The sequence below is a fragment of the Rutilus rutilus genome, assembly GCF_951802725.1.
Source record: "Rutilus rutilus genome assembly, chromosome: 3".
NCBI classification, from domain to species: domain Eukaryota; kingdom Metazoa; phylum Chordata; class Actinopteri; order Cypriniformes; family Leuciscidae; genus Rutilus; species Rutilus rutilus.
The window spans coordinates 29,534,234-29,556,791 of NC_140211.1; the positions used below are offsets into that span (position 1 = coordinate 29,534,234).

The window sequence follows — 22,558 nt, forward strand, 5'->3', positions numbered from 1 at the left end:
AATAACAGTTTCGGCTATAGTCTGTCGAATCCTCATGTGTCTCGTGTTTTAAATAACCTTGCGCAGTGTAAAACGACACAGTAGGAGGCGAGAAACCGTATAGCTTTTCTAGTGATGAACAGGTTATATGTCAACGAAAACAATCCCGCTCCACTTAACAGAAACTGAAAGATTTTCCCACTCATATTCTTTCTGCAAGAAGCGAATTCACATACCGCTTGCTGATAAACATCGCCTGTAGCATAAAAACAGCACATCACAACAGCACAGCAAAAGCACATGCTCAACCCCCATATTAGCTTATTCATTATAATGCATCGCGATTATTATAGCCTATATATACGCTACAGGCGATGTTTATACATAAAAAAAGAATCAATATAGCACCCACCAAATATTTAGAAAAATGAGTGCCAATGAGTATGAAAAGAAAAGAATATGCACAGCTTATTATACGCTTTTAGATAAGATGCACACGTATCATTTTCATTTTGATGAAAATGCATTCTGTTTTCTCATAATGCCATTGTTTAAAAGTCCTATATAACAAAGTTATAGCCTGTCTGCCACATGAGAAAAATGCAACTTATCGCTTTAGGTCATGGCGTGAATACCTGATTCCACATAGCCATAACAAACTCCTGTCATAAATGAAGATTATACTCGAGTCCACGAGCACTCACCTTCCGCCGTTAATTCTCCTCGGGTGATCTGGAAAACACTTCCCAAAGTGTGTAAAACTAGAGCAATTCCCACAAACAAATCGAGCGTGCTTGAACCCGCCATATCAGATATCCACTGAGGATGATGTCCTCAGTTTCTTTTGCTCTGTCGCCGCCAAAGAAAATGTAAAATAAAGACAAACAGCGTGTGGTGGTCAGTCGCTGAGCATTCCGCGCTCCCGCACTGTGTCTCTGTGTGTGTGTGTGTGTGTCGCGCGCGCTGCTGAAGCTACTGCCTCACCGCTCCTGTGATCCGAGGGATCGCGACGCGCTTCCGATAACGCGTTTCCTTGAGACTCCAGACCCAAACAAATCCTAGCAAGCAGAGTTCAAGATAGTCTAGAAAAAAGAGCAGTCTAACTCGCCTCTTATCACTGCATTCACCACGAAACAAGGAGGTGTAGATGGCGTCACACATGTACCACCAAGAGTGTCCTGGCTCTGATGGGGGCTTCACAGACATGAAGTGGATTTGGAATTAGACGGTTCACTGATTCTTTAGACATGAGACAAAACATGTCACACAAATTTATCTGCCTTTAGGTTTTTTTTTATTTGTATTTTTTTTTTATAAATAGCAACAGTTCCACTTTAAACATAAGCAGAGATTATCACTAATAGGCTATTTTTAACACAAATACATTTAATGCACGAATGCATTAGATTAAAACTAGCCTGTTTGTATTTAACTTTATTTAATCATTATATTAAATAAAATATAAATATATATATTAAATAAAATATAAAGATTACAATATGCTGTAACAAAAAGTTAATTTAAAAAAATGGTTTCACAGATGTGACCCTACTTTTTGTCAACATTGTAAGACATGATTCGTTTTAAAATTCACGTAATAATCATCAAACCAGAACAAATTTACAGTGTGTAAATAAAGACTTAACTTGTCTTTTCTATAAATAACTGAGACATGAAAAGGTTGAAAAGTGAAAGCCCATAATTATATAAACTAATAGGCCTATTTTAATGTGTATACAATAATACATAAAAACTCTTAAAAAATGTATAAAAATATCAGTTTTGTAGTATCTTCAACCCAAGTGTCAAGAACTAGTGATTTACATAATTTTTACTAAATTATATTCATGAGAATTATGGAACAGAACTGGTTGTGTTTAATCGCTCTAGTCTACAGATTGCTCTTGATGTTAGTACAGTAAATTTGGTTAAGATTGCCTGCATTGTCCCAGAGGCAAGACAGGCAATGGAGGGGATGAACAGGGGGATCATTAATGTTTGGGAATGGCACTGGCAGGCTTTTCCACACTGTCTGCCAAGCAGAGTCCCTCTAGAGGACAGAGAGGCAGTGAGCTGTGGTTGAGCGCTAACCACCTCCCTCTGCTCCTTCAGATCAGGACAAGCAGCCTAGCAAAAACATTTAAGGATGAAGCATTCTAAAGCCGCCACATTAGCATTCCAATTTAAACACCCTTACAGTGTCGCATCAAGAGCCAAAACACGTAGAAACGCTGACTGAAAACCTTGGTCTCGGATCTGAGGACCTTGATTTATTGTGCTCATAGCCTATTTATGGCAGTATTTCTTAGATAGGGGTTTGCAAGGTAATGTATTTAACTAATCATGTTCCCAAGATGGTATCTATAATCCTCTTTGAAGTCCACAAGCAACTGTAAACGAAGTATGTGCAAGTGTAAAAGTGTTAGTGTTTATGCATTCTGTATTATTAAGAAAAATATAGGAAGCCACTGCATGTGTTGATTAGAATTGTTTGCGTGAAAATGAAAAGCGATGATATCAAAAGAAAGTGAGAGAGAGAAACAACAGATTGGGAACAGTGTGTAAATGTTTCTGAGCTTCTGTAGATTTAATACAAAAATAATACATAATATTTAACAATTATTTTCTTAGTTTGAGTTGTCTGAATTTTTTTTTGTCAAGGATATAATTATTGTGTTTGAATATTATATGAATACCACGTGTAAAGGTTATTGAGTCAATCCAACATTAAGCAGTTTTAAATTTACAGGCATTACCTGCCTAAATACTTACCATTTGCCCTCTTCCCAGCATGCACTTAGATATGAATCAGTAATATAGTAGCATTGTTTGACCATTTTCACATACATTTCTGACAGAAATTAGATAGGCTACCCTAATAAAATCATTACTCCGGTAAAAGTATTAAGTTGCCTACTCCGTTTCGATTTAACTTGAGTACAAAAGTACTTGATTTTTAATGTACTTAAGTATTAAAAGTAAAAGGTACTGGCTGATGAATGTTAATGTACTAGACACACAGATAGAGCTTAAAATAGCAAGCGAATTATTATTAAGCCAGGCAGCACTAGTCATTAAGGAAGTTTATGCATGCAGCAGACACTTAAAGTGCCCCTATAGGCCTATGTCACGAAAAAATTGAAGACCGGAAGTACGTCTTTTAGTAGGGATACGGCTCTTCCGGTTAGCTTTTTACAATGGCGGAGTCCGATAGATACTGCTGGACCAAATATCTCCGCAACCTGCCTGAAGTCACATCTGACGATGTGGTTCGGATGGTAAATGAAAACTCTCAAATGGAAAAGCGTGAAAGCTGAGGAATGGCTGTCTACGTCCTGACGCAGAGCAACCCGGTACACTACAACAACAGCGGCGGGCTGTTCGTCAGTAAGGTAAACGTTTCTATGGTAACAGCGAGTTGGACCAATCAGCAGACGTTGCTGCTACGCTTAGGATTGTGGGTAGTGTAGTTTTTTTTCATAAGATCGCGGATAAAACATGTTTTTCTTAAAACAGGGTTGATTTCATACGAACGTATAGCTTCTACAGGAGCAAAAACATTCGTTTCACAACCTCATAGCTCGTGGTCAGTCTACCTCGGATGGTTTAGACATTATGGCTGATAATCTAAATCCTTGTGGAGAAATACTGTTGACCGGAAGTTCTGAATCCCTACTCCGCGTTCCGGAAGCAGGAAGTGTGACATAGGCCTATTATGGATTTTTTAAAATGACCTTTCATGTATGTCCTATTACGGTGACCGGGAGGGGACATGTTCGGTTCACTTAGTTTTGTCGTGGCCACAACATATAAACTCGTGGGAACGTCATAATATCTAGTGGGCACGAGATCGTATGTTGAGCGAACGGCATCCGTTTCTCGTGGCCACGACAAAACTAAGTGAACCGAACATGTCCCCTCCCGATCACCGTATTACGAATATAGCTCTAAGTGAATGAAAACATCCTGCAAAGTTTTAAATCTGAAAGTGCACCGTATATAAAGTTATTGGCTGTTTCTCAATTCCAAGAACGCAGAGAACGGACTTGTGTTCTCGTGGAGACCGGTCTTGCCAAGCTTCCTTGGAAGAACGAACTCGGAACCGGCCGCAATGACTTCTGGGACACCAGGCGAGTACTAGCTCAAGTCTGCATTCGATGCATCCTCGGTATCAAGAACACATCCGGGTTCTTTCATGCGTCCTCTGTAGGCTACTTGCGTTCTTGAGAATAGACCTTTCTCACAACTTCCGTATTTGTGACCGGAAATACGCAATCGTCGTGGTAATCTACTTCCTCCGCAGTCAAAGCAACATAAAAAATGGCGCAAGCAACTAGCAAGAGCTATTGACACGCTAATGATGTGTCATTTTAATTAACAGTTCAGTAACAGTTAGCCTCGCTCTCTACTTACCTTGATATTTATGGACAAATTCCGTGTGGAATTTTTTTTACCCTTTATTTCGTTTTTTCTTTTTGGTGATGGAGTTTTCCTCTACGAGTCGTCACATCAGCAAATGTAATATTTGGCAAATCCGTTAATGAAGTTGTGTAGACTCTTTGATCCATTTTAAACTTGCCCGCGTTTTTGTTTTTCTGGTGTGTTGACGCTTGACAGGAACTCCGCTTCCACAACGATTACGTATTTCCGGTTATTGTGAAAAAGGTCTATTGGGTCTGAACTTCGACGGTTAATGATGACGTAAAACGAGAACACAAGGACGCAAGATCGCTGAAGAATGCATATAGAGCGCGGGATCGTGACGTCAGCGCGTCACAGTCACGCAAGGCATTGTGGGACTTTAGGACACGGAGGTTACGGGAGAACTTGAAGCGTAGAGTAGCAGTAATATTAGTATTTGCGGTAGTATATTGGTATATTTTAGAAGTAGGCTAATTCAGTTTAGAAAAACGACAGAATGGTGAACGCATGTTGCATTGTAAACTGTCATAATCGTTCTCACGATCGGCGTGGGAAACGTACAACAAATGGAGTACGATTTTTCAGCTTTCCCGCTTGGAAGAAAAACAATGGAAATCAAGTCGCAGAGCTAACAAAGAGGCGTCGTATGGCATGGGTAGCGGCTGTAAGACGGACAAACATCACCTTCACCAACATTTCCCGACACATGTTTGTGTGTTCACGGCATTTTCACACAGGTAAGTTATCATTACAACACCAACTGTTATGTGGTTACCGCTAGCTGCCCATAAAAACTTATTTTTGTAGCTAACGTTATGCAGCCAGCACTCGGTTGTGCAAAGTTAGCTAGTTAAACTAGTTACAACCCAACAACCGTACAAGGTAGGGCTGTAACCATAGACAGTATATGAAGGCTGTAACTATAACTAGTTTAGCTTAGTTGAGTTTAATTTTATAGTTATGCAGCCAGCTAACTTAATGTTAGTTGTGCAAATTTAGCTAACAACGTTAGTTAAAACTAGTAACAACACAACAACTGTAGAAAAGGATGGTCAGTTGCGACCCCTGCTGGACACATTTATCCATTTACATCATACAGAAGGCAGTATAGCGAGAGAGTATTAGATTTCGTACTGATCATGCACCGATCATGCAAGCGGACAGCCAATCGGAAAGCAGCTCTGATCTAGCGGCTGCGCTAAGGAACTGTTAGTTTCGTTTTCCACTCTGTTATGGAGGGACGGTTCGTAGTTCACTTTCCTCCTAATTCCTGCTTAATTTGTGTGCGTCAATGACGAAAAGTAAGTGTTTAATTATATTGTATGTTGCTGTTATTGCTGCGTAATAGATTATTCAATGGTATTGAGAATATTGTTTTATGTGTAAGTGAAGAGATACGCAGCAGGCTGCGGCCTTGCACGGACGAATGTTTTTCTAAACATACGCGTGTCAACTCACAGATGTAAATCAGGCCAGTTTAGCTCAGCGCTGTTAATGCGATTGCGACATATTTCTTTTAAATTAACATTACATTATCCGGAAGTGTGATTTGAGATATCTACCCATGTTTATGTAAATTTATTTAGTTTATTAAGCTCAGTCAAGTTTAATGAAGCACAGTATGTATGTATATTACATTACAATGTTATGTACTGATGTTTAAATGTGTCAAGGTGATCTTGTTTATTGTAAACTCACTTAATTTATGTATATTTCTCCTTTCTTTGTTTAGACCACACAAACTTGTATAATAAAGCCATTTAATTGGGGTTCCTGTCTCCGTGTCCTTACCGACACTCCATGGCGACGGCCAATTTTACCTAGCAACCAGTCCACCTTTACTACAAGAATTTGGTCCTTCGAGCCGGATAGGGTCGTTACCATGGCAACCCCTAAGTCTGCCCCTACCTCATCCCAACGTCCACGCAGAGCAGTTCAGAGACCTGCCTACCTAGATGACTACGAGGTCGACTATGCTGGACACCCATCCGGGCAGGTTGTAAGACCTAAAGGGAAGGCAGTGAAGACTTCAACTCCCATCTCATCTCACCAACCCTTTGGAACGACTGGTTTATCAGAGGAATTTATGCTGCAGATGATGGAAATTACAAAGCAGCAAAGCGAGACCGCTAGACGCCAAACAGAGCTCCTGGAGAAAGTCCTGCTACAAAGCACTCCTCAAGCATCTACCCACTCCTCACGAGCATCATCACGGCATCAGACACCTCGGACCCAGATCCTGCAATCAGTGGAGAGGGGACAGCCGAAATCTGATGTAAGCCCTCGTGATGTAAGTGCAGATCCAAGTCGCTGGCCACAGCCTGTCAAACCTTTATCCCCATTCGTTGAGGAGCTTTCCCAGGCTCTGAGAAAAACACAAATTAGAGACAATCTTTTCCAATCACCACCTCTTGTGAGCAGACAGACCACTCTGTCGTCATATCAGTATGCTTCGCCATGCCGTAGCACCAACTCAGATCCAGCCAGAACCCAACTGCGTGATAGAGCAGAGCCCTGGATGAAACCGTTGCCTCCGCCACCCGAACAGATACAGAGCCAGCCCACCCAGCCTTCTATCTACCAAGTACCACCCCCAGAGGGTTTTCCGACACACAGTCAGTTTGCTTCAGAGACTGAGCCAATGCCACAAACTTCACACCCAACTACAGCATTCCAGCCTAGGGTTGATGCTGTGTCCTACACCCCTCAATTCTCTTCATACTGGCTTCCAACAGTAGAAGGTCCCACTTTCCCAGACTTCATTAAGGAGGACAGAGCCCAGTATGTAGAACTCAGAATCGCTTTGGACAGTCTGCTTCCCCCCCAGTTACCAGAGCATTATAGGTACTCCATCCTCCTGAAACATGTGAAGGTGCCTAATGCACACAGACTGGTTTTAGCACATGCAGAGTCAGTTACGCCGTACACTAATGCTCTGCAAGCCCTCGACAGAAGATATGGCCGGCCCTATCAGTTTGTGTTGAGGGAAATAGAAGCTTTGGAGAACCTACCACCTATCCGTGCTGGTGATGAGCGGGCATTCGATGATTTCTCCCTCAGAGTCCAAGCCATAGTTGGCATGCTCAAAGCCCTTAAGGGGGATGGTATTGAAGAATTGCACAGCGGGTCAAATGTGAAACGTCTTTTGAACCGCCTTCCTCGTTCACAACAAACCCAATTCAGGAGGCATCACCTCAAAAGGAACCCAGATAAGACTAAGTTCTCCCTCCTTGAGTTTGCAGATTGGCTGCAGCTGGAAGCCAACTGTATGGAGTTTGATCCAATTGAGGAGACCAGAGCCACAAAACGAGATCAAAGAGCAGCAATTCGGGGACAGAGCAAACAAACCACCATACTGCATGGCGTAGAGCAAAGGCAGGGCATAGAACCAACAACCAAGTCCAAGTCGGTTCACCCCAAAGTATCTACTAAGTCTAAAGTTATCTGCCCATATTGCAGCGCAGAACATTACCTCAGCCAGTGTACCACATTTACAGCATTAACCAAGGAGCAAATGGTTTGTTGGATTAAAGACAATAAACGCTGCTGGAAATGTGCACGATCCCATATGGCCAAAGACTGTGACCTAAAGAGGCCTTGCTACCTTTGTCAAGCTAAGCACCTCTCCGTGCTTCACGACATCAACCAAAGGAAGGGTGAGGTCACCAATGGAAACAGTAGTCTTTACAACTCCACCACAGAGACTCTCTATCTAGACCAACCTCGCTGCGGTGGGAAAGTATTCCTGAAAGTTGTTAAGGTTACCATCCATTACCAGCAGAAAGTTTTGGATACCTTTGCTGTACTCGATGATGGCTCAGAACGAACCATTCTGCTTGCCACAGCTGCACAGCACCTTGGTTTGAAGGGTAAGCCAGAACAACTGAATTTACGGACAGTGCATCAAGACATCAGGACATTGCCTGGCACTTCTGTAACCTTCAGCATATCCACCCCAAGTAACCCCAGGGAAAGGTTCATTATTCAGGGGGCCTTTACTGCAGACCAATTCGGACTGGCAGAGTATACCTACCCAGTGAGTACCCTGCAGGAGAAGTACCGACACCTCAGAGGTATACCCATAGCACCTCTGGTCAAAGCTCGTCCCCTACTGCTTATTGGTTCAGATCACACTGAGCTCATCACCCCAATTGAACCAGTGCGACTGGGTCCACCCGGAGGTCCCGCCGCAGTCAGAACACGCCTTGGCTGGACCTTGCAAGGCCCCTCCAAACATCTCCAGGATCAACTCTCAGTCTCGCAGTGTCTGTTTACATCTAACTGCTCACCATCTGCAGAGCTGTACCGCCAAGTTGAACGGTTATGGCAGTTAGATATTCTGCCTTATCGCAGTGAAAAGATGATAGTAAGGTCACAACAAGACCAAGAAGCGCTGAATATGCTGGAGACACAGACAGTGCGGGTGAAAGTAGAAGGAGTTGACCGATACGCCACACCACTTCTGAGAGTTAAGACCATGCCTCTGCTACAAGCTCCGAAGGAAGCAGTGATGTGTCACCTCCGTAACATCGAACGCCGACTAGCCAAAGACCCGCCTTTAGCTAACAAGTACCAGGAAGAGATTCAAAAATTGGAGAATGCTGGTTATGTCACTAAAATTACTCCTCAAGAAGCCGCTCTGTATACGGAATCCTGGTATTTGCCCCACCATATTGTAACCCACAACGGAAAACACAGAGTGGTATTCAATTGCTCGTACACCTACAAGGGGGAAAATCTAAACAAGCAGCTGTTACCTGGACCTACATTGGGCCCCTCTCTTCTTGGAGTGTTAATTCGCTTCAGAGAACATCAAGTCGCCATCAGTGGAGACATCAAAGGAATGTTCCACCAGGTCCGACTGCTTCCCCAAGATAAACCCCTTCTGCGGTTCTTATGGCGGGACCTACAGTCTGAAAACCCACCAGATGTGTACGAGTGGCGGGTCCTTCCATTTGGCACAACCTGTAGCCCCTGTTGTGCGACATTTGCAGTTCAGCGACACGTTTTCACTCATAGCCAGCAGGGTGATAAGATGCGACAGTCAGTTGAACGGTGCTTTTATGTCGACAACTGTTTACAGAGCACTGCATCTCCAGTTGAGGCCCGTGAGTTGATCGATGGATTAAGGTCCCTGCTGGCGTCGGGCGGGTTTGAAATCCGTCAATGGGCGAGCAACAAAGCCTCAGTGGTTAACCATCTCCCAAAAGAGGCCAGATCAGAGAACACAGAGTTGTGGATTTCTCAAAATCAATCAGATCCACAAGAAATGACCCTGGGATTAAGCTGGCATTGCATACCAGACACACTCCATTACCGCCATCGCTTGCTCTCCTATCATGAAGTCACAATGAGAAACATCTACAGAGTCCTCGCCAGTCAGTATGACCCTCTGGGCTACATAATCCCCTTCACCACCAGGGCTAAAGTGCTAGTGCGGCAGTTATGGGTAAAGGAACGAGAATGGGACGACCCCCTTCTCCCTTCTGAACAGCTTAAGGCCTGGCAAAGATGGGAAACAGAACTAGAGCACCTACCATTGATCACCATGCCTCGGTGTTATGTATCAGCTGCACTAGATGTTCCAGAGGCAGAACGAGAACTCCACATATTCTGTGATGCCTCTGAGGCAGTCTACGGGTCAGTAGCATACCTTCGTACTGACTACCAAGGACAGGTTGAGTTGGCGTTCATCCATGCCAGATCTAGAGTAGCTCCGAAAAGGCAACAATCAGTACCTAGACTTGAGCTCTGCGCCGCTCTCACTGGAGCACAGTTAGCCAAGCTACTCCATAATGAGCTCTCATTAGAGATCAGGAATACATTCTTGTGGAGTGACTCAACAACAGTACTCACCTGGCTGACATCAGAATCCTGCAGATTTAAAGTTTTTGTAGGAACCAGAGTATCTGAGATACAAGAACTTACTGAAGGTCACTGCTGGCGCTATGTAGATTCAGGAAACAATGTCGCTGATGACATTACACGTGGCAAAACCCTGCTCGAGTTATCCCAACCCACTAGATGGAGTAAGGGGCCAGAATTTCTCTACCTACCACCTGAATCATGGCCAGAAAGTCCTGCCATTGGTATAAATGAGGACCCCACTGAGCTCCGTGCTACAAAATTTTGTGGCCTCACTTCAGTTGATCCAGGATTATCACTGCCAGATCCTAAGCAGTTCTCAACCTTTGAGGAACTCCTAGAGGTTACTTGCAGGTCCATGCACGGGGCGGCGGGGAAAATTGATGAGCCGAGAGCATTGGAGTACGAACAGGCTGAGAGAAGCTTATTGAGACAAGTCCAGTTAGACAGTTTTCCCACAGAGTATCATGCTCTCAAAACTGGTAAGCCTATCCCTTCATCCAGCCGTTTACTCACATTATCACCGGAGCTGGATGAAACAACTGCACTCATCCACGTGGGAGGACGTCTGCGCCGAGCCACCCACTTAAGCTACAATACAGTGCATCCAATCGTCTTAGACCCAAAGCACCCTATCACTCACCTTCTGATAAAGAAATACGATACCAAACTCTGCCACCCTGGTCCAGAAAGGGTCTTCGCAGAAATGAGAAGATATTACTGGATCCTCAGAGGAAGAGAGGCAATACGCCGCCATCAGCGTACCTGTGTTGAATGCCAAAGATGGAGGGCTAAACCGAACATTCCAAAGATGGCAGAACTCCCTCCCGCCAGACTCCGCCTCATGAAACCAGCCTTCTATTCTACAGGGGTGGATTGCTTCGGCCCATTCCTGATAAAACGAGGGAGGAGTAATGAAAAGAGGTGGGGAATAGTATTCAAATGCATGACTACCCGCTGTGTTCACTTGGATTTGCTGAGTAACATGGACACAGACTCATTTTTAATGGCTCTGCGGCGCATGGTCGCTCGACGTGGGACCCCCGCTGAAATCCTGGCAGATCAGGGCACCAATTTCCGAGGCGGTGATAAAGAGTTACAGACAGCTTTCACTGCCATGAGCCCACATCTCCAAACCCAGTTAGCAAATCAGAAGATCCAGTTTAACTACAACCCCCCAAACGCCCCACATTTCGGAGGTATGTGGGAGCGTGAAATCCGCTCAGTTAAAAGTGCCCTACATACCACCGTAGGATCCCAAACTCTGACAGAGGAAGTCCTCAGAACACTTCTTGTAGAGGTTGAGGCCATACTCAATGCAAAACCACTGGGGTATGTCTCCTCTGATGTGGCAGATCCAGATCCGGTGACCCCAAACTACCTGTTGATGGGGCGGCCTGATGCATCACTGCCTCAGGTTGTCTACCCAGAATCTGACATTCTTAGTCGGAAAAGATGGCGGCACTCACAAGTAATGGCAGATCAGTTTTGGACAAGTTTTATTAAGAATTACTTGCCCGCTCTGCAACCACGTCAAAAATGGATGAGTGACTCTGACAATCTCACACCTGGAACTGTTGTGATGATAATAGACCATCAACTCCCTCGAGGTCTGTGGCCTGTTGGCAAAGTAATAACCACATACCCTGGATCAGATGGTCGTGTTCGTTCAGCAAAGATTGAAGTAAAAAACAAACTCTACCATCGACCAGTGGCTCGTCTCATTACACTGCCTGCCATCCCAGATGATGACCCTACAACAGACTAGGAAGATGAAAAGTACATTTGCACAACAAATGTAGGGGCGGCTGTAGAAAAGGATGGTCAGTTGCGACCCCTGCTGGACACATTTATCCATTTACATCATACAGAAGGCAGTATAGCGAGAGAGTATTAGATTTCGTACTGATCATGCACCGATCATGCAAGCGGACAGCCAATCGGAAAGCAGCTCTGATCTAGCGGCTGCGCTAAGGAACTGTTAGTTTCGTTTTCCACTCTGTTATGGAGGGACGGTTCGTAGTTCACTTTCCTCCTAATTCCTGCTTAATTTGTGTGCGTCAATGACGAAAAGTAAGTGTTTAATTATATTGTATGTTGCTGTTATTGCTGCGTAATAGATTATTCAATGGTATTGAGAATATTGTTTTATGTGTAAGTGAAGAGATACGCAGCAGGCTGCGGCCTTGCACGGACGAATGTTTTTCTAAACATACGCGTGTCAACTCACAGATGTAAATCAGGCCAGTTTAGCTCAGCGCTGTTAATGCGATTGCGACATATTTCTTTTAAATTAACATTACATTATCCGGAAGTGTGATTTGAGATATCTACCCATGTTTATGTAAATTTATTTAGTTTATTAAGCTCAGTCAAGTTTAATGAAGCACAGTATGTATGTATATTACATTACAATGTTATGTACTGATGTTTAAATGTGTCAAGGTGATCTTGTTTATTGTAAACTCACTTAATTTATGTATATTTCTCCTTTCTTTGTTTAGACCACACAAACTTGTATAATAAAGCCATTTAATTGGGGTTCCTGTCTCCGTGTCCTTACCGACACTCCATGGCGACGGCCAATTTTACCTAGCAACCAGTCCACCTTTACTACAACAACCGTAACATTAACTTAAATTACGAAAGAGTAACTAGATAACTTTGCAAAACTAAGTTAGCTGGCTGCATAGCTATAAAATTAAGCTATAAAGGAAGGAATCTCTATAACGTATGTAACTGTTACATTATGTATCTGTAACCGTTCATCCGATCAACTTTACGATTGAGTGTGGAGTTATGTGGATGAGCAGGTATTCAGACAACTGCAAGCACAGACTAAGAAATTCTGTTTTGTTTTTTCAGGCAAACCAGCCTATGAAATGCTGGAGTGTCATCCCGACTGGGTACCGTCATTACACCTTGGCCACACAGAAGTCAAAACAACACACACACAGCGTTTCAACCGGAGGACGAAGAGACAGCAAGCTGCACAGAGGTCACAGGAGGATGAAGCTGCACCTCCAGATGAAGCTGCACAGAGGTCACAAGAGGATGAAGCTGCACAGAGGTCACAGGAGGATGAAGCTGCACAGAGGTCACAGGAGGATGAAGCTGCACAGAGGTCACAGGAGGATGAAGCTGCACAGAGGTCACAGGAGGATGACAACAGAGAACAACAGGAATGCAGTTTTTGTAGCCACAGGCGTGCTGAAATTAACCGCTTGCTGAAGGAGAACAGGATACTGAAGAAAGAGCTCTCCCAAAAGAAGATGGATGAGCATTTCTTTAAAGATGATGATGTGAAGGTAAAGTACTACACTGGGCTTCCATGTTTTGCTGTTTTGATGGCCGTTCTGCAGCAGCTTCTTCTTTGCCTGCCACAGACTGTCCGAAAACTTTCGCCTTTTCAGATGCTCGTCTTAACTCTGATGCGCCTGAGGCTGAATCTGCCAATCCAGCACATTGCACACATCTTCTGCATAGACCGAAAGACTGTTTCCACCACGTTCAGAGACACCATAGCTACAATGTTTACACACCTTAGCCCTTTGGTGCACTGGCCTGAGCGACATTGCTTGCAAGGTAGTATGCCACATCAGTTTGTTGAGGCTTTTGGCAGTCGTGTTTCAGTTATTGTGGACTGCTTTGAAATTAACATTGAGAGAGCATCAAATCTGAAAGCTAGAGCACAGACATTTTCTCATTACAAACACAGGCACACCCTCAAGTATCTTATTGGCATTACACCACAGGGAGCTATCTCTTTCATTTCCAAAGGATGGGGAGGTCGTGTCAGTGACAAGCATGTGACAGAGAACAGTGGCCTTCTAAATAAATTATTACCCGGAGACTTGGTGTTGGCGGATCGGGGATTTGACATCAGGGACAGCGTCGGATTTATGTGTGCAGAAGTGAAAGTCCCTGCATTCACAAGAGGACGCTGCCAGTTGGATGCAAAAGATGTTGAGGAGACAAGGCAGATAGCTCACCTCAGGGTCCATGTGGAGAGGGTGATTGGATGTGTACGCAACAAGTACACCATACTAAATGAGACAATACCTGTGAGCATGGTGCTCCCATGTGAAGACGAGGACATTATTTTCCTTGACAAGATTGTGACTGTGTGCTGTGCCTTGACTAATATGTGCCCTAGTGTTGTCATGAAACCATAAAACATGCCATAAACCTTATGAACTGCATATGTTAATAAAGTTAACCATGTGTTATTAAAGTTAATAGTTATTTAGCCTACCCCACATAACTTCACCTTCAAACGGCTTCATGTTTAACTGCTTCTTTTTTCTCTATTTTATTTTTTCTTATTCTTTACAGTGTCTTGTTTTTTTTATTGTATTGCCTCCTTGAAATGTATTTTAACTGTTTTAATTCAAGGTGTCCTTGAGTGCTAAGAAAGGCGCCCACAAATAAAATGTATTATTATTATTATTATTATAAATGATGGAATAAATGATGGAAAACTGTCAATTCTAAATCTTTTTATTTGTGTCACATAACATGAACTTAGTGCAATGCTGAAGTAAATATGGTAAGTAAATAAGTACTTATAACATGACCTGCACGGTAACAATGTAGTGCAAATATAACAGGTAAAATAAATAACAGCCACTTATAACAGGACCTGCACGGTAACAATGTAGTGCAAATATAACAGGTAAAATAAATAACAGGCACTTATAACAGGACCTGCACGGTAACAATGTAGTGCAAATATAACAGGTAAAATAAATAACAGCCACTTATAACAGGACCTGCACGGTAACAATGTAGTGCAAATATAACAGGTAAAATAAATAACAACTTGAGCTTAGTGCAATGCTGAAGTAAATATGGTAAGTAAATAAGTAATTATAACAGGACCTGCACAGTAACAATGTAGTGCAAATATAACAGTATATAACAAATATAACTTCAAGAAATGACAACATGTCATAATAAAAAAGGCACTATGTACAAACTATTCACAATCTATTGAACAACGAAGTGTTTGTTCAGTATTCAATCAGTTCTGTGTGCATGAGGCACAGAGCCACGGCTCACTAGCTGAAGGGGCCTGACTGAGTCCGACGCAGCTGAGGTGGAACCACTTTATTGCACAGTTTTCATTGTCGCAAGCCACCATGTCGTCCTGGTCTTCAGGGCCTCTGCAAACGCACCAGAGTTGGTTTGTATTCTGCAGTGTCTGTGTTCTTGCCCTTTTTGTGTGAGCTTGCTGTAACACGGTTGAAGGATGCAGAGTTGTGGAGGCTGCTCGGGTGTAGTGGCAAGCCACAAGCTCAGGTAGAGAAACCTTGAGGAAAAACTCCTGTGCCTTTGCCAGAAGTGTTGTCCAGAACTCCACATCTGGTAAGATCCGAACCACAGCACAGTCTCGCTGCGTCCACACAACAAAGTCACAAAACCCTGACTCAGTGACGAAAATCTGAGTTTGCACCTGACTGTAGTACTTGTGTGTCTTCTTCAAGTTTAACTTCCCATCAGTTAGCTGAAGACAAAAGTCGCTGTCATCTGTACAGGCCTGCAGGATGGAGTTGTTTTGGTGCTTATATGTGCATTTGATTTCCAGACAGCCTTTCCCACAACATGTGCAGTGAATGAGCCCATCAGGTGATGCCCCAACCTCCGGAAATGATGGATTTATGATAAACCCACATTGCTCCACTTTCTGGTTATCATGCTGGGAAGCTGTCAGTGTGATATAGGTCTGCCTTGCTTCTTCCTCATGGTCTATCCCCCATCTGATGGCAGCAGTGGATGCTGTTTTTCTGGGGCAGCACACCCTCCTCACAGTTGACAAAGCTGGTCTGGCAACACTGGTGGACACAACAGCATGGATGTTGGAAGCTGTTATTCTTCCTGCTCTTGATGTGAACCAGGCAGGGGATCGATGCTGCTGTCTTGTCAGAGCTTCCACCGCAACCACCTGTGCCTCTGTTACCGCTGCCATGTGTGTGAGGCCCTCACAATGCTGCTGCAGGACAGACAGTTCAGATCCATCCTTCCCCGGGTCACGAAGGTGCTGTAGGGACTTTGGGACTACACATGGCTTAACAGGGTCTGCATAATTTTGGTAGTAGCCCTCCATTCCAGAAAGGCAAACAGCCTTACTTTTAGTATATAAAATTTCAAGTAGAGGTGACAAGTCTGAAAGTGTTGTTGTGTGTCCACACGGACTTGTGCAGCCAATACGAGTCCGTATCCCTGGCATTGTGCTCTCTCCACTGATACACTTGTCGAGTGCCCTCTTCTTAGCTGCGCCAGAGGAGAAGTCAATCTTGTAGCCCACCTCTGCTTGGACCTTGTCGACACTACTTGGCATCATCCAGTAGGCTGGAACATCAGTGACTGTCTTGGTACCCCGTATCCGCACTGCTACTTCAATCTTAAACAGAAGGGCCCCGACATGTGTGCAAGACTCCGCTATGCCAGCCATGCATGTGCAGTGTGCACACTCCACTTGCCCACTGGTATTGAGGATCACCCATGGCTTGAGTGGAGGTTCATTGAGGCGTTGAGAGTGCAAAACCTAAGACATAAATAACACTGATAAGCATAAAATGAATTATATGTATGTATATGTATGTATATATATATATATATATATAGCCTATATATATATATTAAAATAACCTTCACTTAACATTTACACACCAGTGAAAAATTCAGTTAAACACAGTTGTAAATTCATAGTCAAATCTCCAGTGTATTTTTTGTAGATATGTATTTTTGATCTCTTTACTAGTTCTTTATTTGTGTTTATATAATAAACCTGATTCTGATTTAATACAGAAACTAGTCTAGAACAGTGCAAAAACAACAACAACGACAACAACAACAGCGTTTCGCCTGTAAATTACATTTAATAAAAGTAAACAACTTAACCAAAATGTTTGCTAAGTAAAAAAAGAAAATATATACGATACAGAATTTAACTTGCAGTGTTGTTGTTACGTTTAGTATGGTGACAGAGAGGTGTGTCTGGTGCGTGGTGATTACCTACCTTTGTGCGAACGACGATTTTCTGGTCGTTGAGTTTGTAAATCTCCAGGTCCTGAACCCAACCATTAGTAAACTGGTGATGGGCCTCAAGAGATTTATAATTTCGGAACTGCTCAAATGTGTATGCGCTCACACCACAAACGAGGTAAGAAAACACGTCAGGAAATGTTGTCTGAGGTAGCTTGTTCAGATCAGTCGACCACTCTTTGTGTTCGTACGGATCGAGCCCGTTAATTGCCTTTATTTTCTCTAAGTATCGCTCCTTTGCTTCCTTGTTCAGTTTCTCTCGGTAGATAACCTTGAGCTTGATCTTCGCACGGTCCATGTGTGTTTGTTTACGTTTTTTCTTCTACTCTAGACAACCTCGTTTGGAAAACTAAGAATTACCGCCACCAACTGCCTCTTGGAGTTACAACAGCCGTGTCCTAAAAGATGGCCGCCGCTACTCAGAATGCACTGCGCTATGACGTATTGCCCATTCTCTATTGAGAAACACCCATTGTCTTTCAAAAGTAAGAGTCGACTCTGAGTCAATAGCCGCGTTTCCACTGTCGGGCCAGGGCCGGGCCGTGCTAGTGCGTGCCAGGGCCTGTCGCGTTTCCACTGTCACTTCCGGGGCTTGATCGGGGCTTACTCAGGGCCAACGGCCAGTGTTGCCAGATTGGGACGGTGATTTCCAGCCCAAAAGCTCACCAAAACCCGCCCACTACAAGAAAAAAACGCCCAAAATTTGACTGCCAAAATAATATGATATAATTTCATTACCATGTCATTCAAGGTTGATAAGCACAATTTGTATCTCCTTAAAACAAAAATAACAATGATAAAAAAAATAAATAAAAAAAAATTCCCCAGGAAAACAGATCAAAACAGAGCAATAATAAAGGAGAATTAGCCAATATGACTAAAATGTCCAGATGGACACTATACGCGCTAGACTATGCGCGCTAGCCGTTACCATAGTAAACATAGTAAACGCTTGAAGATACGCATAGTAAAAAAAACAACATAGCGAACATAGCGAACGCTTGAAGAAATCAGACCAATCTTAAAGGCTATCACAGTCATGTTTTTATTTTATCTGTCATAGCCTATTGATAGTCTATAATTAATTTAATTTATATAATATTTATAATATTAATATTATAATTAATATAATTTGATAGTCTCTTTAAACCGGACTATCAAAAAATAAAGTAACTTTTTTTTTCGGGAGCTTCCTCTGTTTCTCTGACTGAAAATATCTGTATGGGAGTCGAGAGAGTGCTAAAGCTCCTCAGGTCGTATGGCATATATTTGTAGAAATTATCATTTTTTCTAAATGTGATGTAAATATGTCCTGTAACTAACCCAGCAAACACAGAACGTTGGCACAACGTAGGCAACCTTCTAACAACGTTTTAACAACATGGCCAAAAGGTTGCTATAACTACGTTGTGTGGTGAAGTTGTTACAGCGTTGTCACAATGTTGACATTAAACCATCGTTCAGGGGGGCCATTGCTTAAGGTTGTGCCTAGGGTGTCTTGACAACCACTGGACTACATAATGTACTCGTCACTGCCCTGAAGCGGGAAAATCAGCCTTTTAAATTCCAACCACCTGTTGTTGGGCTCATTGTGTTCTCATTCATCATCGAGCAACGATACGTGAGTATTGCGTTTAGCCTAACAGTTACCTCAGCTATCAAACACAACCTACAGCTTTAATTTCTAATGTGATTAATGAAGCATCGCTCGCACGGTTTAGTTTTTCCGCTATTTAATCTCATTCGTTTCTTTGCTCCTCTGGATTTGTGGATATGTTTCCCGGTGACACCTGCTCGGCTACTGTCTGCCATACAGACCCGGTTTTGTTCATTAAATGTTCTGATCTGCCTTTGCTTTTCATGTTTTATTTATTATACTTAAAATAAATGTGTATTCGTTTATTTCTTTATTTTTTTCACAAATGTATGACTTTTGGAAGTGCAATTTGATTATATGCAATTTTAATAAAGTTGAATTAACGAAACCTTATGTCATTTTTACTCTTCAAAGTGTAGGCTACACTTGCAGGTGTTGATAGCCCCATTAAATAATATAGATAAACAATAAACGATAAAAAGTATATAATTATCTAACAAAAGTACACCATATAAAAATATTGTCAGAACGTCGTCTCTCAGTTGCTGAATGTCGCGCAATAACGTTGCTACAGCCCTGTCACGTCTTACAATTCTACGTTGTTACAATGTTGCGAGCACGTATACAGCGACGTTGCCATAGCAGAAATGCAACGTGCCAGAGACGTTGCCACAACGTAAATGTGTTTGCTGGGTAAGTTACCAGATAAAGAAACAGACGCGACTGAAAAAGTAAGTGTGTCCTCTTTCTTTTGTGAAATAGACCTAACGGTAATTTATTTCTGAGTGACTAATGTGCAGTTTTTACATAAATTAATTCATTATGATCTATGTATCACTTTTTATTGTAAACCTGTGGTAAAACATCGATGCTTGGGTTTTAAATATTCAAGTAGCTGCTAAACAAACAAACAAAAAAAGCTAGCAAATGGCCGCTTTTATCGTGTTTGTTTTCAACGCTGTTTCCAGTGATTTCTGATTAGTTTTCTGATAAAACTTCCATTTGTTGGTGAAATGATGGGTTAGTGTGACGTTGTCCCAGAGAGGCGTGTTACGGGCGTGTTTTAGTGAAGCGCTGTGGAGCTTCTGGCCCGACAGTGGAAACGCATGCCCGGTGCTATTGGCCCGAGGCTATTAGCCCGGCACGGCCCGTTTAAAGCCCTGGCCCGGCCCTGGCCCGACAGTGGAAACGCGGCTAATGAAATGAATCGTTTTTCAAAAGAGTCATTAGCCCTTTCGTTGTCAAGACGAAAAATTAGCATATTGCCCGCCCACTTATTGCGCACGCAGACACCAGAGAAAACTTGAACCTCAAACCTGCAGCTGATTCCTGTGGATACGAGAGCATTATGTCGAGAAGACGCTGTGCTCTACGATGTGAAGGTAAAGCCATTTTTTCACTGCCCAAGGACAAGCATGTGCTTGTTATTGAGAGTGAGGAGTTGTCGTCATGGTATAGAGCCCCTCCCCTCGATATGACGTTATCTCACCCTCTCCGCCATGTTGACAGGATTCCGGCGGCAAAACATCATTGTTTAGGGGTGGTGTGGCGCAATGGATAAGACACATGCCTTTGGTGTGAGAGACCCGGGTTCGAATCCACTGTGAGACACCAATGTGTCCCTGAGCAAGACACTTAACCCCTAGTTGCTCCAGAGGCGTGCGACCTCTGACATATATAGCAATTGTAAGTCGCTTTGGATAAAAGCGTCAGCTAAATGAATAAATGTAAAATGTAATGTAAATGTTTACGTGTGTTGTTAACTCGGTAGTAGAGGAGGTTCTCGCAATTCCGCACTGTTTTACCTTGCCTGGAAGTCACTGCTGCGGTAAAAACTGCTCCAGTGTTTGTCACAAAGCCAAGCGCCGACATTAAAGTTCGGACTTCAATGCCAAGTCCAGCTCAGGAGAATGACTCCCGAGGACGCGAGTCCGGTTATTCTGCTAATGGAACAACGCGATCTTCAAAGCGTCACTCCGGTTATCTCTGTATTTAGGCAACAATAAAACGAATTATGTTATAAAACACCACACTGCCTCTTTTCATTTTCATTTAAAGAAATCTTAAACATTATAGCCACACAAATGTGGTTCAGGCAACGCGTATTTATTCACTATGTAACGTTAGCCTATTTATAACAAAACATTTTTTTTAGCCCTGCCTCTTTTCATTTTTATTTTTAAAATATTAAACTTATTAATATGGTTCAGGCAATATGTGCATTTGTACTCTGATCATCTTCGCTGTAATAATTATATATATATATATTTTTTTTTTTTAAATACAAAACTAAACCCTGTCTCTTTTTGTAAAATTTCAGTTTTATCAATAATAGCCATTATAAAAGTAGCCTATAAGTAAAGAGTAAAAGAAGCTATACAATAAGAAATAAACCAAACAATTCAGTCAAACATACAAAGTCAGCGCTAGTCTAACGTTACAACAACGGTAAAGTTAAATAGCCTAAATATAAAGTTATGAAATTTCACTTAGCCCTCAGTTTGGCCAGGGAACAAATTATAGATTCACAAGACCAAAGATCGCCCGTTAGGTCTACACAAGACGAATTATATCTCATGTTATCTTCTCCAAATACCACTGTTTTGCGCTTGGTGTGAGCCTTAAGCCTTAACGTTACAGTGTGTGAGCTTGTTCCTTGTAAGGTCCCTTTTCTTTCGCCTTATCTTTTTGTATTGCTTTACTTTCTTCCTTATCTTTCTCGTATTCGTAGATCAGTCTCTGTCCCAACGAAATAATAAATAATAAATGCGCAAAAATTAAAGAGCTCTGGAAAGTTTAGACGCGCCACTGTGAAGTTCTGAAGGCGTTGCCCCTGGCAACCGATAGCGTCTCCTACCATCATGGCCGACCGGCTCAGACCCCGCCCAAATCGGCACGTGACTCCTCACTCTCAATAGGCTCAAGTGCAGGGTCCGAAAGTTGGTTGTTTTGTCGCTATGGTTACACTACACACACACACACAAACACACACGCACACACACCGTTGGCGGTGCGCTCAAAGTCATCTGTCAGTTGTGCAGTTACCCAAAATCTCCTGAATGAAGTTAAAACCCATCAGGTCACTAGATGAAATAAAATCGACTTAGAAAAAATACAGGAGGCCGCCTCTTGTTCAGCTGCTTAATCTCGTTGTGAGTCGACCATGATCGCGCACTGCTCGCGCATGCCATGTGCATCTAGGTAGGCTACTACTCAGAACTCCGACACGGATAAATGTACGCAGCAATATATAATGAATGTTCCTGGGAGATCCGTAGTTGCGCGGGATGTGGAAGCGCGCAAAAGTTCCAGAACCTTCTACTGCCTCAAAAAAAAAAAAAAAACTCACGAGCTGCTGGGCTGGCCGCCGCGGCAGATCAATTTTGTCAAGTTCAGCACAACGTTGGTTGTACAAAAAGTGACCTGGCCTTGAATGACAAGGTAAGGAAAATATGTTTGGCACATTGTATGGGTCACTATATCATAACAAGGTAATACAATGTGTTATCAAGTGATGTCAATTCCAGCGTTATGGACGTGACATTTGCAGTAAAAACTTGAAATATTCTCAGAAAATGCATTTAATACTGAAACTGTTTATATATCCATACTCCCTTAATAAAGGAGTCCAGACATTAGAAAAATATC

The 22,558-nt window shown here is 42.8% G+C and overlaps 3 protein-coding genes across 3 annotated transcripts in view; 1 reads left to right on the plus strand and 2 right to left on the minus strand.

Moving 5' to 3' along the window:
* plxdc2b (plexin domain containing 2b) overlaps nucleotides 1–972 on the minus strand; it is a 63,981-nt gene extending 63,009 nt beyond the window's left edge. Inside the window, exon 1 of the mRNA XM_084403600.1 lies at nucleotides 684–972. Within this exon, the coding sequence (XP_084259726.1) occupies nucleotides 684–786 (103 nt within the window). The 5' untranslated portion in view covers nucleotides 787–972. The remainder of the gene's footprint in view (nucleotides 1–683) is intronic.
* Nucleotides 973–4,772: 3,800 nt separating this feature from the next.
* LOC311287037 (uncharacterized protein) lies at nucleotides 4,773–14,576 on the plus strand. The gene is made up of 2 exons (XM_084403605.1): nucleotides 4,773–5,138; nucleotides 13,132–14,576. Exons 1-2 carry the CDS (start codon nucleotides 4,898–4,900, stop codon nucleotides 14,439–14,441), a joined length of 1,551 nt encoding a protein of 516 aa, XP_084259731.1. The 5' UTR covers nucleotides 4,773–4,897; the 3' UTR covers nucleotides 14,442–14,576.
* Nucleotides 14,577–14,755: 179 nt separating this feature from the next.
* LOC311287034 (uncharacterized protein) lies at nucleotides 14,756–17,762 on the minus strand. The gene is made up of 2 exons (XM_084403599.1): nucleotides 17,288–17,762; nucleotides 14,756–16,813 (listed from the first exon to the last, which is right to left on the minus strand). Exons 1-2 carry the CDS (start codon nucleotides 17,609–17,611, stop codon nucleotides 15,290–15,292), a joined length of 1,848 nt encoding a protein of 615 aa, XP_084259725.1. The 5' UTR covers nucleotides 17,612–17,762; the 3' UTR covers nucleotides 14,756–15,289.
* Between the last annotated feature and the right edge of the window lie 4,796 nt (nucleotides 17,763–22,558).